The following is a 19,090-nucleotide window of genomic DNA, read 5'->3' on the forward strand; positions in this document are numbered from 1 at the left end:
CAAATATCACCTAAACAGAAAGTAGATATGTGTAGAGAAATAATAGTATGAAAATGCAGAGAAAAAAGAGAAAAGTCTCATCCAAAGTACTTCCAGTAACTATTCTAAATGAGAATTCACCATAACAGGAAAAACAGAAAATTGACTTAATTTGAAATGATGAATTTAGTTCTATAAAATATCCTTCGCAATTCTAATAATAATTTGCCATCAAGACCTATAGCCACCCTTTGATTAATTTATACTGTTTATGTTAATTATGCAAAGATGTCTATGAATATATACAAGTATGCAGCAAAATGTATTATTTCGTTACAGTTAAAAAATTCTATAATCAAGCTAAAAACCAAGGAATGAGTTTCTTCTACATTTTTAACACATATACCATTGTATCACATAATTTCACATTAATACAACATACCAGCAGAAGTGAGTACCAAATCAATTCCAAGAGACACTAAAAAAGTTTCAGGAATTATAACAGTAAACAAGTTGTCTGCCCAAATAAAGGTAAATAGGAAAAATGATTAAAAATATACTACATACGATGAGAGATATGTTTGGTATATAATGGTGTAAGAGGGTACAGCCCAGGGGCCCCCAAAAGGATTTGTAATGGGGTCCAGAACTCAGGGTATCAGGAAATATTAAAAAGATGGGATATCCTCACCCCCAGAGGTCTGAGCTGGGGGATGGGACTGAAGGAGCAGGACCATTGAGAGCTGTTTTGAATAGCAACAGTTTTGCAGCTAACCTCTAAAATGGTCCTTTAACATATCTATAACCTCTAACTGGTTTCATAGGTATGTTACATAGCTGTGGCCATGCTTTGAGCCAGGGTAATGGGAGTGACTTCCACCCAGGATGTAACTGGGAGGCAGCTCCCCCTGATTACAGAGCCTGGGTAAGAGCTTGGAGATGACTGGCTCCACACCACAGGGCCACACCTGTCCACTGGGCCGCTTACTATGGCAGCCCAGTAAGTCTGGAAGAATAAGGGAATGCCAGCAGGTGTAACTGACTGTAGGAGGAGTTGGAAATGGGGCTGCAGAGGAAGACTGGCGCTGCGATTTAAACCCAGGCCACCATGACAAGAAGCACATGGCTTTGGCAGGGGAGAACCATGTGGCTTTGGGTCTCCCTTTGCCACACAGCTTAGGAAGCCAGAAAACAAGATGTAGCAGCAATGCAGAGCTCTCACTTAGCAGTTTGGAAGAATGCAGGGCAGACACTGTGGGAAGGAAAGGAGTGAAAGGACTCTTGCTGGTGGGCCATGAGGAGGTGTAATGTGGTTTTGGATTAAGAACTGGGGATCCTGGTGACACAGCTGATGGTGCTGGGAACAGAGGGAGGCCCAGCACGGATTACTGGGAAGAACCTGGGGCTGCCTGAGCCATGGACTTCTATTTCTTTTCCTGAGATACGGAACCCCACACTGGGCAAAGGTGGGAAGGAAGGACTGTGTTTATGGGTGTTTTAAGGGACGTTGGGATTTTAATGAAGACGTTAAGCCATTCTTCTTAAGTCTGTATAACTTTTGAGTAAATAATTCCTTTTCTTTTCACCAATATCTGATGTGGAGAGCTATAATTCCCTGGTGACAGGCAAGATAAACCTAGTAGAGGGGACCCCAGGAGAAAAGGGAGTCCATTCGATAACATTGTGTAACCCCTTCTCTGGTGGCCAATCAGGGGAAATAATGGGAGACCACATGCGCAGTAGCTTCAAAGTAATACAATTACTTATAAATGAGCAATAAAAGCCCACCAAAACTAGCCAGGAAGGATCCGCCTTATAAGAACAGAATCCCTCCGGCCCATGAGGTCAATCTCTGCTTGGGGTTGGCCTGCTCCCATGTTCTCTGCTATAAACTCTGTGTGTTCAGTTCAATTCTTTGTCCCAGTCACCAAGAACCTGGTTACCTGTGCCCACATGTGACAATGGGAATATGGAAAAACTAAATAAAAACAAAGACAGCTTAACAATGGTACAGACTCCTAAGGATTAATAGGAAGGCAGCCTAATGAAGAGGACAACCAAGATGTTGCAAGAAGAGGGATTAACATGTTCAACGATATGAGCTCATTTGCTAACTTACGAGGAATTTGGATTCCCTGAATAGTCTGTAGGGTGGGAAGGAAGAGAGCAGGGGAAGAAGTCAATGGAGCTGAGGCTGAACAAAGAGAAAGGGTAGGTGAGGCACCAGATGCAAACAGAAATAGCAGCCAACAGAAAAGATTTTACGCAAAAAGTCAATAATAGAGGCAAGTTAAGAATCTATTATAGAAATAAGTTTGATGAGCCATATAAGGGAGAGCTTGAACATCTGAAGTATAAAGAACAATGGATACAGTGCAATGGCTGGATGAACAGGGTTTGGAGACACGAATTTACAACAGTCCTGCTACCTTTGTTATTCAAGTAACAGGAGGTGGTACCATTAACACATAGAAAATTGTGTTAGAGAGAGAAACAACTTCTCTCTCTCTACCAAGCTGAAGGAGAGAAACAAGTTTATAGGAGAATAGAAAAAAATCCACTTTTAAAATTCTGACATTGAAATGGAGCCATTAGGAATCTCTCATTCATTAATAAAAACTAGTTACTGCGTACCTTACCCTATGTCACCTGGGGATATTAACAGAAACTCAAGGAAATAATAAGTGAGATGTTAATCATAAAGAATTAATCACCATGCTCTGCTTGATGTTGCAAAAACGCAGCATATGATCTCCATTAATTTGCATTATGCCATACTAATTGCTTCAATAGCAGATCTGGAACCGAGAAAAGTAAGAAAACAAGGACCTTCTGCCCTTTGGGGAGCATCCTAAGTTAACGTAAAATTCTATCTTTGGGCATCAGACTGCAGTTCACTTTCTGTTTTATTAGCTCACACAATTCATTCCATCAAAGCCTATTTATTGGTGCCTACTATGTATCGGACACTATTCTTTTTCTAGGGATACAGCTATAAAAGAGAGAGAGAAAGACAGACAAAGTCAAGAGTTGAATCTACATTTTTGGGCCTAGGCAATTCAAAGAATAAAGCTGTCATTTATTTGGATGGGAAACACCATGGGGGAAATGAGCTTGTGAAGAAAGATCAGGAATTCATTTTTTGGAAAACGTTAAATTGGAAGTATCTATATCAAAAAGAGTGGGGGGGGATGGTTATAGGAGACTCCAATTCAAGAAGGAGATTACCACAGTGAAATGAGGTGCAAAGCAAAAAGGACCTCAATATAGAGCTTTTTGCCCCACAGCCCTTGGTTGGGGGGTGGGGGAGCAGATCATAAGACAGTTAAGATACTTTGCATAACAACGGCAAGCCCATGCCTAGCTAGTAGCTGTGCTACCACCCTGAGGTGCAGGGTGTGTATGTGACTTCCACAACGTAAGGTGACTCCTGACTTGGGGCAGTGGGGGGGATTTGTTCCTGAGCTACAGGCAAAGAGTTGGTTCCCCCTGTGTCACTGAGTCACTCTTGCCCTGACTAAAGGTGGCAGCAAAGTGAATGTACACAATACAGGAAAGTAGCAAATGTAGTTCATTGCAGGGAGAGCCACATAAGACGTCACTTAGGAAGCTCCAGGTCAGGATTTAAACTAAGGGCAGACAGAGAGAAGAGGCTGATCTGCCATGAGGACTGAGAGAGTAGGTAGCAACCATGCTGACCTGTAGCAAAAAGGGCAGCCACGTGAGAGAGATTCAGCACTGCTGGTGGTAGTAAGAGAAGGGCCATGTAGGCAGAGTCCAGAGGAGAAGGAGCTATGATATAGCGGGTAAGCAGTTTGTAGTCAGTATTTGGCCAGGCGGCCTAGTGTAGTAGGGAGAGAACAGCATGCTGCTCTGATCAGGCCCGCTCTAGCTGACGCAGAAGCCATCAAGAACTCTGCCTTGCAAGAGGCTGACTCTTGGGACTTAAAACATACAGAAAAACCACTCTCTTGATGCTTGTGCCCTTCCTGGATTTCACAATGATCCAGTGGAACATGGCACATGTATTCTTGGACCACACATGGAGGCTGATGGCAAGGCACCCCAGGTCCCCAAGGAGAGAGCTGCGGTGAGAGGATGGTGACTGAAGCCCACAGTGTACCTTCCAGGATGGAGATCTGCTTGCGCAGACAGCTTAAGCATACATAAGGACACAGAGCTTGGTTTCTGCTTTTAGCATTTTGGGGTGCAAGGGAAGCAGTGGGTCTCATGGGAGAACAGGGCTCTGGGCAGAAGTGTGCACAGTCCCCTACCCCAAGGTTTCACCCCAGTAAATAAAAACCTGTCTCTCTCCACACTAACTGTTGGGTCATGCACCAAGCTCCACATGAACAGGTCCCTGTTTGTTTGGTACAATTACAATAGAATGAAAACACCAAGAGCTTAGATGGATGGATCATCTAGGAGGCAGCAGAGAGAGAGAAGAAGAAAGGACATTGAAAAACTGATAGGAGCAGTTCAATTGTAGGTTTCAATTTATAGGTTGAGGAAATAAAAATAAATAAATAAATGAGGAGGAGGAAGAGGAGGCACCAACAGGTGTAGTGATTTAGTGCCAGGCTTACCTAAGTTCACAGGCCTCCAGGGCAGATGCCTTCTCCCTGGTTGTGCTAAAGGAACGGAGATGTTATCTAACAAACAGCAAAGCAAGTATTCTATAGAAAGCTCACTCTTCAGTCAACTTGTTCCTCCTGGATCTAAGTAGATGTTCTCACAAGTAAAATGATGGCTCTACTACATTAAAAACCCATCAGCTACAGAAGCTAAATCCAGACTGGAAACAAGTACCAGTAAGAGACTTAAATAAAAATTCTATCAGCATCAGTGAATAATACTTATTATCTGGGCATGAAAGATACTGCTTAGACTGCTATTCATCTCTCCTACCCCATAGCAGATATCCTCTGTCTCTCTCAACACAATCAAATTTCACATTTATCAAGTTAAAATGAACAAATGATGTTTACAAAGAAGTATTTTGCCTCCAGTACAAATAAACTCAAAGACTTTAAATAAACATACTTTAATTCAGAATAAAAACTAAATAGAACACACTATATAATATAGACAAACACAAAAACAGTAAAGTAAATCAGCAAATGAGGTAGTATAATTTTATTTACACTTCCAATTATATGTTCTGTAAATGATAGATACAGTAAGAGAGCAAGCCAAAACTTTGGATGACTGCATATATCCCACAGATTAAAAAAAAAAAATTGCAGGATTCAAAAAGCTATAATTTACATGAACAGGAATGCTGAAAAACAAACTTGGATTTTTAAATATTTATTCAGAAACTTCTCCTGAGACATTATTAATTTCTTCTCTTTCCTCCCATAAATTTGGTTGGAACTGCCAGTACTGCAGTTTTCATAGGAAACACTGGCTGGCTTTATAAAACCTTGAGTATAAGCTTCGTAAGGACAGGGGTGTATTTCATTCATCTTCATAGCTCTCGTATCTAGCACAACCAGTATGCAATAGTCACTGCATAATTAACTGACTTGCTGATAATCACGAAACTTAGCGTTTACCTTTGAGGCATGAGTTAAGTTTATCTTTCTGGTGGTCTATTGTAGCCTAAGTGAAGAAATAAATTATGCAGCCCTGGTCTGATAGCTCAGTTGGTTCAAGTGTCGTCCTGATATGCCCAGGTTGTGGTTAAATCCTGGGCCAGAGCACATATAAGAACCAACCAATGAAGGCATCAATAAATCAGAACAACAAATCGATGTCTGTTTCTCTTTCACAATAAATTTTAAATTTTTTTAATTATGCCCACTAAGAAAACTGACAGGAAATTTTAGACAAAAATGTTAACCACTAGTTTATACTTAAGTGCGCTCCATGACAATAAGTTCACATTGGAATGTTATTTTACCGTATTTTTTATGGCTATTAGCTTAATGGCATATTATTTACCAGTCCAATTTAACATGTTTGGTGTTTGATTTGTATTGGTATATTAGTCTTACTCATTAATCCTACTGATTTTGACTACTACTCCATAAAATTTGTAGTCAAAACAGAGGAATTAAATCGATCTCTGTATCCTTCTGGAATGCTCCAACAATGGCTCTTAAATTAACTCTACCACACTCCATATTCTTCACTGGATCTGTCATTAAATGTGAGAACAATTTATTTAAAACTGAAAATAACTTAAGCTGACAATGATTTTTTTGTGGGGGGATGAAAGATATCTAAAAACTACAACTCAAGAAATGGCAATTCATTAAGAAAGACTTTATTTGATCTCAGGCAAAATTACCCTTGGGTGCATTTTTAGCTTTTGAGGCCCGAAGGCGGCAGAGTGGGGGGGGAGCAATTAAATTTGGCTAAGTCACAAGGCATTTTAACCTATGATTTGTGTAATTATTGCCTGATGCCAAAAATTCCAAATACATAGTTTTAACTCAAGGGAGATTTTTAATACTCGGTTTTTAATACTTTAATAAACCTGAACCACTTAAAAATGAAGGAAATTGTAAACTTTCTACATTAAAAAAATACCAACTTTTTCCTATTTTCTCACATTAAAAAACTGAGATCTAATCAAATTTTCAAAGATCTAGTCTGTAGTTAAACTCCATGAAATACAATGAGATTGGAGAATTCACCTTTTTTTTCTTAAGTTAAAAATTTTCACTGTCGTTACGGCAGCCATAACAACACAACTCTTAAATTTTGGCTAAGGTGAACATAACTGAGGTGAAGAGATTAAGAATTTTTTTAAAAACCCTCATAGACACAGACAATGGTTTGGTGATTACCAGCGGAAAAGGTGGTGGGGGGAGACAGAACTGGGTGAAGGTGGGATAAATGGTGAACACAGAATACAATATACAGACGATGTACTACAGAATTATACGTCTAAAACCTGTATAATTTTATTAACCAATGTCACTTTCATAAACTCAATAAAAATAAATAAACTTTGGCTCAAGAATTCCCAAACTATCTTGCCGAGTTCTCCCTAGAACAGCATAGCAGCCTAGGATGTTTCCAACCAACCTCCCTCCCTCTTTTCCGCACTCCCTCTCCCCTTCCTTTCTTCTCTGTCTTCCTCCTTCCTTCACCTAACTCTCCTCCAGGTTCCCCACAGGCACTTCCCCTGTTGGACATGAGAGCTCTTGCTCGCAGAGGATGCAGATTAACACAGCCTGTTCCACAAAGAAAGTTCCAACAAGGTTATCATTTTCAAACTGTAAGATTAATAAGTTTATAACTAAAACTTCATATATTTAACAGAACACTTCCACATTTTCTTATTTTTCTCAAAATGTGAGCACCCTCTTCACTTTAATTTATAAGCAACCATGAGATACTTGTAAAGACCATATGCATGTCACATACCTAAATGTGTCTGGGACCTAATTTTCCTTTAGTAACAGTTCCAGAGACTCCAAAGGCTTGGAGAAGACATGTCTTCTCTCCAAACCAAGGGGCAGTCACGCATTCTGTCTAGTAGAATAAAGATGGTCTCTCTTTGAAGCAAAGGGCAGACACATGTACAGCCCATTGTAAAAGATTTAGGTTCTCAAAGTTCAAAATTCCACTTTGACAGCAAAACTGCCATCTCTGCCATATCTTTAGACAGTTAAGTTAATCCAAAACCAAAAATTGGACTTGGTTATTTCTAAAACTGAGAATCCTGATGCCCTATATGGGGAAGCCAGAATTAACTTGCCTCATTCTCCAAAAATGCTGTGACTTGCACCTTAGAGATGGTCATAAAAGATGTTCAAGTGTTTCAGGAAATACCAACCAGTAGACCAGGAAGCCCTCCGACAACTATGGAAATCTCTCCAGACTGAGGCGACCTTAGCTCATCTGGAAAGCCTCTGGAGAGAAAACTGATCACTATGTGCATGCACCCAGCAGACAGTCATCCCTATGATGAGAGTCACCCAATTAGAAAAGGTGGCAAGAAACGTGTCCCTGATTTTAGCTGAAATGATCAGCGACACCTCATCAGCTCTGGAAGGCACGCAGGTCAGCACCAACTCACCCGCCAGACTGTATGGGTAAGAGGATTGCCCTAGACTTCCTCTCTGCTGAACAAGAAGTCCATGCAATCAGCAATACAACATTCTGCACCTGAATTAATATCTCAAGCCAAGCAGAAAGATCAATAGAAAAAATTAAGAAAACTTCCTGGTATTCTAAAGCAGACCCAGGTTGTCTGTGGAATTTGTTCAGCTGACAGGACCTGGGACCAGAAGGCATAGCTGAGGTCGATACTGCAGGTCAGCTCCAACGTCTTGTTGACCAGCAGCCTTAATTAAATATCTATGAGGCGAACTAAACAGATTTCATCACAGCCTATATAAATCAGAATGATCGCTGCCCATGATAATCAGGTTGTATTCCCTAAATTCTCCTGAATTTAGGTTTCTCTCCTGAAACACAACCCAATGCAACTGGCCACTGGGGCTGAGGCAAAGCCGATACTCAATCTACAGCTATTGCTGTGGGTAATAAAGTCCTTCATGTTTGATCTAAGAGTTTGTGTCTTCTGACAGCAACCCTAAAACTGTGATATACTAACTTGTTAGTTTACAAGTGGTATAAAATTGCAGACCATTCGTGTTCTTCACACTGCACAGCCATGAGTCCAAGGGGACTAGATAAGGAAGAAAGACACCACAGGAAAGGAAAGGTGTGGCAGGCTGTCACTCTGGGCCTGAAAACAGAGACACAAAAGGAAAGCCAAATATCCACTCAACAACACTCTAGAATTGGCTCCTTTCCTGACAAAAATCTACAACAATTCAAATCAGCCCTGTGACGACAGCAAAGCTTCCAACAAACTCTTTAAAAGCTAGATTAATGCTTCTAGTAATCTAGCAAAGTGTTTCTAATAAGAGAAGAAAAAGGACACACACAGAAAGAAAGAAAAAAGAGAGAGAGAGAGAGGAGAGAAATGAAAATAACAGATAATATCAAGAGGTAGCAGAAACTAGAGATTGGTTCGCCCATACTTAGTCCAACCCTTTTCTGCTAAAATACGATCTGGCCAACAAGAGGGGACAATTACATTTATGAAGAAAACAGGTCCATGTGGAAAAGCTTTGGTGCTTACTGTCTGTCCTTAGTGCCTCGGTGCTAATCAGAGTAGAGTGTTGGGAGTGGTGTTTCCATGGGAACATCTCTAGATGTGGATTCCGACATTTCTTCTTCTCATTACTTCTGGTTATCCACTATCCACATATGGTTCTCTGAACCTGCCAGGAATTCTGCAAGGTGTCCAGTGGTATTTCCTGCTTAAACCACCTAGAGCAGATTATACTGCTTGAAGCCAAAAACCTCATCTGCTACACTTGGAAAAAAATAATGTACATCTACTTTTTAACTCCAATATTTATATTTGTACTTCTTTCCTCATAGTAAGACTCTCCAAGGCCTAAAAATAATTTTGAGTTATTTCTGGAACTCAGTTTTTTACATTTTTACAAGCTATTGGGGGCTGAGCAGAGCACTGCAGGGCAGTAGAAGTATGCTCATTCCATCAGAAACATAGGCAGTCCAATTATCTCCATTATTATGACCAGACTCAAGAAAATCTAAAAATCCTCCTTTAAAAAGTACTTCGTTATAAATATACTTCGCAAGAAAAAAATGCATTTTTTTGAATTTTACTACCAACCATCTCCTCTGACATAAAAACAAACAATTGAGTTCTATTTTATTCAGCAACAAACAAGTTTTATTTTTAATTTGGTGATCTGCCAATATCACCCAAACTAGTATATTTTAATATATGCAAATTATACAGCTAATAGAGTAAAATGGGCACTTATAGCCATAGCTTTATGGGAAAATTGATAACCAGCTAGCTTTAAAATATGCTTTATTTTATAAAAAATTCCAAAGCACTCAAAAAGGAAAGTATTTTTAGATATTACTGAAGTGCTACTTTATCATTTTAAACATAAGTAGTGCACAATCAGCAATCCCAGAAAAGAGAATCTCCCCCAACCCCCAAAATAGCCTCTAAAACATGGGAACTTTTAACTCTTAATTTAAGGTTGCCACGTCCTAGCAATTCCACACACTGGGCTTCAGAATAATGGAAAACCTCAATTAAAAAGTAAAAATTCACAACAAAATGGATGAGAAGGGGAAGTAAGAAAGAACTATTGTTTCCACTGTCTATGTTCTCAATCAAGAGCATGCAAATTTAACCTGAACTTATCCTAAAAGTGAAAAAGAAATGAACTTTAATAAGTGATGCCATGATGACTTTTCATTTACCAATGAAAACTAAACTTTAAGAACAATGTCAAGAAATTTATTTTAGTGTTTACAGGGCATCAAAAAAATAACATTATTAACCATAAAAAATATAATTATTTACAACTAAGGCCATTAGTTTCATGAAAGCAAATACGACCAGCCATCTACATCTTGGTAAAAAAATTTCTTAAGAACTGTACTAAATACATGACTTCTACAACTATTAAAGGAAGACACTGGGGTCGGCCCCAATGCTCTGTGCCCCGTATCCCCTTCCATACACATGAAACATAAGCAGTCAGCAAAAAGACAGCCTCTCCACTAATACCCACAGCTACATTTTTTATAAAAGTCAGAAAGTAGAAACATCCCAAACCTCCAAGTGACAAATGATAAACAAAATGCAGTACACATCCAAAGAACAAAAAATGAAGTTCTGATACATGCTATAAACATAGGTGAACTGTGAAAATATTGTACTAAGTGAATGAAGCCAGTCACAAAGGACCAGAAATTGCATGATTTCATTTATATCACATGTCCAGACTATGAAACCCTATAGAGATAGTGAATTAATGGTCACCTAGAGCTAAGGGACAAGGAGTTTCTTTTAGGGATGATGAAACTGTTCTAAAATTGTAGTGAAAGTTGCACAACTCTGCAATTATAAACACTGGACATATACTTTAAAGTGGGTGAATTATATAATGTGAATTTATGTAATTTATAAAAATTTACATAAAGCTATTAAAAAAGAAATCACTTCAAATCTATGTCAAGTCTTTAGACATATATGTATATATTGTAATTTCTTCATGTCTTGGTAACATCTTGAATTAGAGTATACCAAAAAGAGGGAACTGAAATCAGTACAGTCCACAGTTTATTCAGACTGTACCACCTTCACACTCATGCGTATGTGTGCATGTGCAATTCTATGAACTTTTATTATATGTGTAGATTTATATAACCATCACTATAATCAAGACACACAAGTGTTTCAACCATACAAAACTCACTCTTGCTATTTATTTATGGCTATACTCAATACCTTCCCAGACACGATCCCAAACTTTGGCAACCATCAAATTGTTCTCCAGCTCTATAAATTTAGTTATTTGAAAAATATTATATAAAAGGAATTATATAATGCTTAACCTTTCAGAACTGGCATTTTTCAATTAGGATGATTCTTTGGAGATCACGCAAGTTATGTGTATCAGTGGTTCACTCCTTTCTGAGCAGTATTCTGTGGAATGGCTGCACCACCACTTAATCATTCACCAGTGGTCAAGGCTCTGGGTTGTTTCCAGTTGAGCCACGACCAATAGAGCTGCCATAAAAATTTGTTTATTTTTTCTGTGTGTGAAAATTTTCATTAATCTGGGATAAATGTTCACGAGTGCAATTTCTGGGTTGTATAGTTAATACCAATTTTAATATCAACACTGGTAATGTTCCTGAAAAAAAAATGAAGATCACTTCCAATCTCCACTCTCCACTGACTTTGTTTAATTTAACAAAATTACTTTTTACGGCTTGCTTTTACTCAACAATTCTGCTAAAGAACTGAGCACTACACTAGCATTTTAAAAACATTATCCTATGTAATCCTTGCATCGACAACGAGCTGGGTATTGATATTAATTATCTCCATCTTACCAATGAGAAAACCGAGCTACGGAAGAGGTTTGGGGTTGACCCAGAGTCACACAACTAGGACGTGAAGAGCTGGAACTTAAATTGGAGGCAGCCTGCCTCAGAAGTCTATTCTTGTCACTACAAGACACTACATTTCCCACTTTCATAGCACGTATGTGATTAGATACAAAAATTATATGTTAGTACAAAAAAAGTCTTCATTTAGGGCATAAAGTTTATATGCAACCATTAAATTTCATAAATGAGATTTTAAAAATTAGACATGATCTCTAACATGCTGCAAAAGTAAGTGAAATTAATCTAATAATCTGATATTTGCACAAATATTATATATACAGAAATTAACGTGATTACTGGATGAAAATTCACCTAAAGTAGCTGTTCAGTTTTTCTCAACAAAGTTTCTTTTAGGTTTACTCTTCATTAACATTGTGGTGAACAGGGAATCTGGGAACAGATGCAAAAGGAGGCAAAGAAGAGAAAGGAGGGAAAAGAGCGGGGTCTGGGTCAGAAGTGGGTAACACATCCCAGATCCTTACTTGCAAGCCCTCTGATAAGCCCGGATGAGCAAGGAGGGGCTCTTTTCCAGGGGCTGCACTAACTGAACCCCACTCAGCATGGTCACACACTCACAGCTGCACACCTGCCTAGTGCCCAGCAACAAATCCCAGAAGGATTCCTCACCAGCCACTCACAACAGTGTCATCAAAAATGTCACCCTCACAAACACTGTCATCAGAAATGTCATTAGAGATTTATTAATTTGACAGTTCCTAACATTTTCTGATTTTTTCTCAGAAATGTTTTATCAAGATTTCCTTAAATATACTCACAATTGATTAGCAGTGACTGTAACAATAATTACAGGGAGAAAAACTCATCTCCTTTCTTAAGGAGAAAGTAAATGAATATTATTATGCACCTTGGATACTCTAATGTTTAATTCCAAATGTGACTTTTGGGGGGCATTTAAATATTTTGAAAATCTCTATAAGTGTACCTTGGTCATCATTATTACTCATACAAAATTTCAGTTATAAAAATTATTATAAGAAGCCATTAGGAGAAATTGCCAAAATTTTTTCAAAATTATAATCAACTTGTAAAACTAACACAGAATAAACAATTTGTGGGACCACAATCACAAAGTTTACAGAGAAACCAATAAGTCAACTTCTAGGAAAGTAACCCTATAGAAGCAATTGTGGGTATATACCAAGCTGCATCTATAAGATAAATTATGATACAGAATGAATAGAATTCTATACAATTCTTAAAAATGGTATGAAATAGTAAATGACACTCAGGATTTCACACTATCGTGTTCAATATAAACCAGTCAGAAAACAGGTTACAAAACAATGTGCTTGATGTACATGACACCTACTTGCAGTTGGACTGAATTGTGCCGAAGACCTTTCACAATAGAAGAAAATCTGTCAATTCTTCTTTCTTCTCCAGCTGATGTTAAAGCTTCTAAAACCTCTTCAAGGCTATTGGAAATTTTGAATTTACTATTAAATTGCAAACTGAGAATAATCCAAATGCTATAATCTAATTGCTTGATTTAATAATCTCTGTAGTCAATACTTCTTCCAGGCAACCAAGAACATTTCAAAGTAGCTTACTCAGTACGCATCAGCAGTTCACACAATATATATCCAGCAATGCTCTAAGCATATTACACATTTTGATTTATTTATTCCTCATAATAACCATAAGATGATGTTCATTTATCAAGCATTTATATAGTGCTTACTACACATCAGGCACTAACTGAACCTGATGTAAACCAGTTTACAAATAGTAACTCATTTTAATGTCTATAATTCTATGAATTAGGTATTATCATCATTCCGTATTACAAACTAGGCAACTGAGGCAGAAAAGGTTAAGCAATTTGTCCTCCATCTACTAAAAGATGGAGCAAGGATCTAAAACCAGAGAGTCTGCACCATATAAATGCTCATAACCACTACACTTTACTTCCTCTCAAATATAAGTAACTGAAGCTCTGATAGGCACAAATATATACTAGTAAGAAATTATAGTTGAATAAAAAAATAGTTTAACAGGAACTGCACTGGCTTCTCCTTTAAAACAAATAGCTGTGTTCACAGGACCGAGCACACTGTAGAAGCTCACATGGTTTCATAGTTTGTGAGCACAAACAGGTGGGTCCTCAGAGTTATCAATATTTATGTCATTTTGAGTCCTATTTTGAAATAAAAAAATAATAGAAATAATATGGAACTAGGGGAAGAAGAAAAAATAGGAGGGGAAAAAACAAGAAAAAAGGATAAAGAAAAAGAGGAAAGAAAACGGAAAAGGAAGAAGAAAGGGAGAGGGAAGAAAAAGGAAAGAGGGAAGAGGAGAAGAAATCGGAAGCGTGGGAGAAACGGAGAAAGGAGAGAAGGGGGGGGGGCACAGGAAGTACCCTACATGACAACACTAAATTCACTCTAGAAGGAAACTTGACTCGGGAGAGTAAACACATAATACAATATATTTTGATGGTATAGAATTGTACTCCTGAAATCTGTATAATTTTAATAACTCACATCACCCCAATATATTCAATAAAGAAGACATTAAATTTACTCTTAGGTTTCTATACCAAAATTAATATGGCCTCTTTAAAATGGAAAATGCAAAGTGCTTAGGCTGTTTGCCTGGCTTTGCGTGCTGGGATTGCAGCAGGTGCAGCTTCACCCACAGAAACTCTCCTAGATGCACATGGGCACAGAAGGGCAGGGCTGAGTGCTGCCACCTGTTGACTCTCCAACTAAATCCAGACTGAGAGGTTCGATAGTCACCAGCCACAGCAGGATCACCACAAGGACAATGTCCCACTGTATGCAGGAAGTGCCACTCACAGGGCTCTGCCTACCCTTACCTGAGAGGGCTGTTTCCATTTGTCTCTGGCTTTTTGGTTTTTATATCTTTATTCTTTTTTTAAATATTTTATGTCATTTTTAAATGGCTCCTTGTAATAAGAACCCCCAATCTTCTTTTTAAAAAAGTTCCCCTTTATAATTCTTTTAATACGCATGTAATAGTCTTTAGGTACAGCTATAACATAAATAATAATCTCTTTAAAAGCTTCAGTATGTATCTTATGGTCAAGAACTTTGTACCCTCAACCAGTAAAATACAATTCCATATGTCCCTTTTTAAATCTGCCTTACATACAGATTTTTAAGTAGTATATTTGCTTTTTTATAATGGAATATATATGACCTACACTTTGAATTAATTCTATCTATCTAAAAAAAAAAAAATACAAGGCAGAACTCATTAGCATCTTTTTCAAATCTTCACTTAGCATTTTTATTTAGGGTCTGAGTCCAGAACAGTCTAAAATAAGTAAGATGAAGAAGTCGGTATCTCACGGCCTATATCAGGGCTTCCCAAACCCTGGGCCACGGACCAGTACCAGTCCACAGCCTTTTAGGAACCTGGCCGCACAGCAGGAGGTGGGTGGAGAGCAAAGCTCCATCTGCATTTTCAGCAGCTGCCCATCGCTCACATTACTGCCTGGGCTCTGCCTCCTGTCAGATCAGCGGTGGCATCAGATTCTCACAGGAGCGTGAACCCAACCTGAACAGCATGCGTGAGGGATCTAGGCTGCACACTCCTTATGAGAATCTAACGCCTCTAACGCCTGATGATCAGGGGTGGAGCTGAGCCAGCTCAACAACCACAGTGGTGCAAATACAGATGACCATTAGCAGAGAGGTTTGACTACACAGAGACTGTAACAAACTAATTAGTTGCAGACTCATATCAGTGAGTGGCAAGTGACAATTAAGCTGCATCTGGTGGCAGGCTCTCAAGCCATGCACTGCCCCCAGTCTGTGGAAAAATTGTCTTCCACAAATGGTTCCCTGGTACCAAAAAGGTTGGGGACTGCTGGCCTACATGAATCTAAATCAGTTGCTTAAGTACACTTCATTTATTTAAATTCCAGTCTAAAACAGAGTAGATAATGAAAACATTAAATACATCACCTTGTCTTAAATCATTATATAATGAAAGGAGTAAGTTCAGAAGACTCACATGCTTTCCTCCCCGACAATGCACACTGCAGAGAGAAGTTTGACCACGTCCGTCATCATGCTGGGGTGCTCAGGATCGATAGCCTTGGCTAATAAAGAAAGACTCCTCTCTTCACTCATAATCCTTTCCAAGCCATACTGTAACATTTTGGAAATGAGAGGTTAAATGTTAACAGTTAGTTTAAAAAAACCAGTGTTCTGAAGAAAATGTAGCTATTAAAAAATATTTATATTTTAAATATTTATTTATATGTTAAATTTATATAATATCAATATATTTAATTTATATTTTTACAACTACTAAAGCTAAAAAATATAAAGAATGTTAACATCCTAAAAATGAATAGAATACACTTTATATCAAGAACTATAAGAATCAACCAAATACAAATAACCATTCAAAGATGATTTTATAATACTGACTGATTAATTATTAACATAGATAAGCAGTCAACTGGAAAAGAAAGAAGCAGTGTAAACTATTACGATTTCCCAACAGAAACATACAAAACATAAAGTCAGACGATGAAGTAGACACTAAAGCCATCAGGATTCTTCCTGTGGGGGGAAGACCGGCAAGAGACACACAGCGGCAAGAAGCCGCACTCTGTCCCGGAGAACCACACCGTGAGCTGCATGTGCAATGCAAAATTTACAAGCAAAAATGAAAACTAGTTTTAATAAACATTTCAGTACATCTAAAGTAATAGCATTTCAACATATAATCTAAATAAAACATTCGTTGATGAGGCATTTCACTTTCTTCCTCCCAAAGTAGTGTAATCTAGTATGTATTTTATACTTACAGCACATTTCAACTCTGACTAGACACATTTCAAATTCTCAATAGCCACATGCATACAGCAATCACATTATACAGTGCAGGCCCAGAGAGTAACACCTCATTCAAAACAGGAAAGAGCCAAAGGATGATTTGGGCACGTACCATATAGAAACTGCATTAAGGAGCATATGTATTTTGATTGGAATATTTATCATCAGAAACACAGTGTAGTTAGTTGTAAACACATATAAAAATGGGATGATTTGGCATAAGAACAAAGTTTGTTTGCTACTGCCAAGATGTCACATCCAACTAGAAGACAGAAGTTTATGTTAATGACAGTGTTCTGATATAAGGATGTATACATCGCTAAGGCCTCTTTACCATCTATGGAAGACAAGTATCAAAAAACAAAGAATTGGCCCTGGCGGGTGTAGTTCAGTGGATTGAGCGCAGGCCTGGGAATCAAGCAACCACGGTTCGATTCCCAGTCAGGGTACATGCCTAGGTTGCCGGCCAGTTCCCAGCAGGGGACACACAAGAGGCAACTGTACATTGATATTTCTCTCCCTCTCTCCTTCCCTTCCCCTCTAAAGATGAACAAATAAAATCTTAAAAAAAACAAAACAAAACAAAGAATTCAGAGAAGTAATAAAACAATACTATTTATTTACCATGCATCCCAGAGAATCCTCCAGAAGTGAGAAATTGGTTAATTATAGTTACTCCTAAGAATTAAAAAAGGCCTTATCCCAATTATGAACCTATGAACTATGGTTTACACTAAAAATTAGCACTGGACGTATGTATCATAGCTGAATCTATAACAGGCTTAGACCCAAATGTGTTGAGTGTTACGAGATTTTAGTTATAACTTTCCTATTATAAATAGCTTTTATGTAAAGAAGCCTTCACACCGTGCTGAGATACTGCATTTACTTTAAACTAGGGAACACAGGTATAAAGAAGGAGGGACAGAGGATCAAAAGGATCAGGATACAATTTTGGGGAAGACTACTGTCTTGGTGGTGACTGGGGAAAGTTACAGAGATAACTGCACTGGCCTGGAAATGCTCACTTCTGTGATTTCTTGGGTTTGTGTCACACCTGAGACAAAGAACACAAAAGCAGGCACGAGACCAGACACTATAATGTGGCTCAAAGATCATTCCAGGAAATTGTCAGGGGCTTGTAATATACCACTTAGATCCAATTCAAAAATTCAACCAGTCAACAGTTACCAAGTACAAAGGACTGGCTCTGTCTTCAGAAACGTGAGGACTGAGAAAAGCCTGCCTCCAGCATTTTCCCCTCATTTCCCACCCCCTTGGCTAGCCTTAGCCAGTGAGTGCCTTCCTGGATTCACAACCCTGTGGTTCCTCCAGCCACTCACGGGATTTTCATACTACTTTCCTCTGGGCAACACTACAACTAACTTCTCTGTGTCGACCTCTAAACCATCAGGTAGGAAGCGCAGAACAGCATTCTCTGATCTCACAATTTTGACCATCATCCTGTGACCCCCAATGCTCCATCACAGGCAGTATTCTCTGATTTTGCTAATGTAAAAATGTGTAGTTATCAGTTTTAGCATGGAATGAAGACAGTTGTCAATATTCAATATCTAGAAGTGAAGACAGAATTGCTGCCTACGTGTATAAAATTACTCTCATCCAATTATTTAAAACACAAAGCAAAGCAAAACAAAAAATGTCAACTTTGTGGGAGAATTAACTGACTTACCAGTGCTGGCATGTACAGTGCATTAAGTGAAGGCTTTTACAAAGTAACAGAGGTGGTGACAACTTTTGGAAGGTCTAAGGAAGACTCTTGACTCAATGTCAAAGACCCACTCTGGATTCTAAGAAAACCTGTGTTCTAAACTGAGGACTAATGTCAGATTCCATCTGCATTCTACACGAGGCCTATTATTACCTAATAGAGGGAAGTTCAGGCCAACGAAGAAGGGTTAGGTAGGGGAAGGTTAGTAACCCAAATCCCTGTAGAGGGCGCCCGCCCGACACTACATGCATCTGCTGCTGAACAAGTCCCCCAGCCCTGCCAGCACCAGTGAGCCAACCCCAGCGGCAGAAACAACATGGGGGAGGGACTGGCTCCAGGAGCGAAGCACCCTCACTGAGGGGTGCAACTCAAAGCCACACACAGAAGCTTAACTGACCAAAAGGAAACCCCTCTTCTGCTCACCTTTTAATTTCAATAAATTAACTTTTCATCCTGACTTTTGCAATCAGGATGATTGCAAAACTAATATTCACAATCTTTTTCCATTTAAAAAATTAGTCCACTTTAGTGTTATAAGAAATTCACTTTCATATATTATTAA

At 38.6% G+C, this 19,090-nt stretch overlaps 1 protein-coding gene across 2 annotated transcripts in view; it reads right to left on the reverse strand.

Moving 5' to 3' along the window:
- DIAPH3 (diaphanous related formin 3) overlaps positions 1–19,090 on the reverse strand; it is a 470,657-nt gene that overhangs the window by 314,675 nt on the left and 136,892 nt on the right. For both annotated transcript variants that reach the window (XM_053665456.1, XM_053665455.1), the window contains 2 exons: positions 15,964–16,100; positions 13,292–13,397 (listed from right to left, as the gene is read on the reverse strand). In XM_053665456.1, the coding sequence (XP_053521431.1) occupies positions 13,292–13,397; positions 15,964–16,100 (243 nt within the window). The remainder of the gene's footprint in view (positions 1–13,291; positions 13,398–15,963; positions 16,101–19,090) is intronic.

Source organism: Artibeus jamaicensis, unplaced genomic scaffold (genome assembly GCF_021234435.1).
Source record: "Artibeus jamaicensis isolate MK-2021 breed Jamaican fruit bat unplaced genomic scaffold, CSHL_Jam_final contig_415, whole genome shotgun sequence".
NCBI lineage: Eukaryota > Metazoa > Chordata > Mammalia > Chiroptera > Phyllostomidae > Artibeus > Artibeus jamaicensis.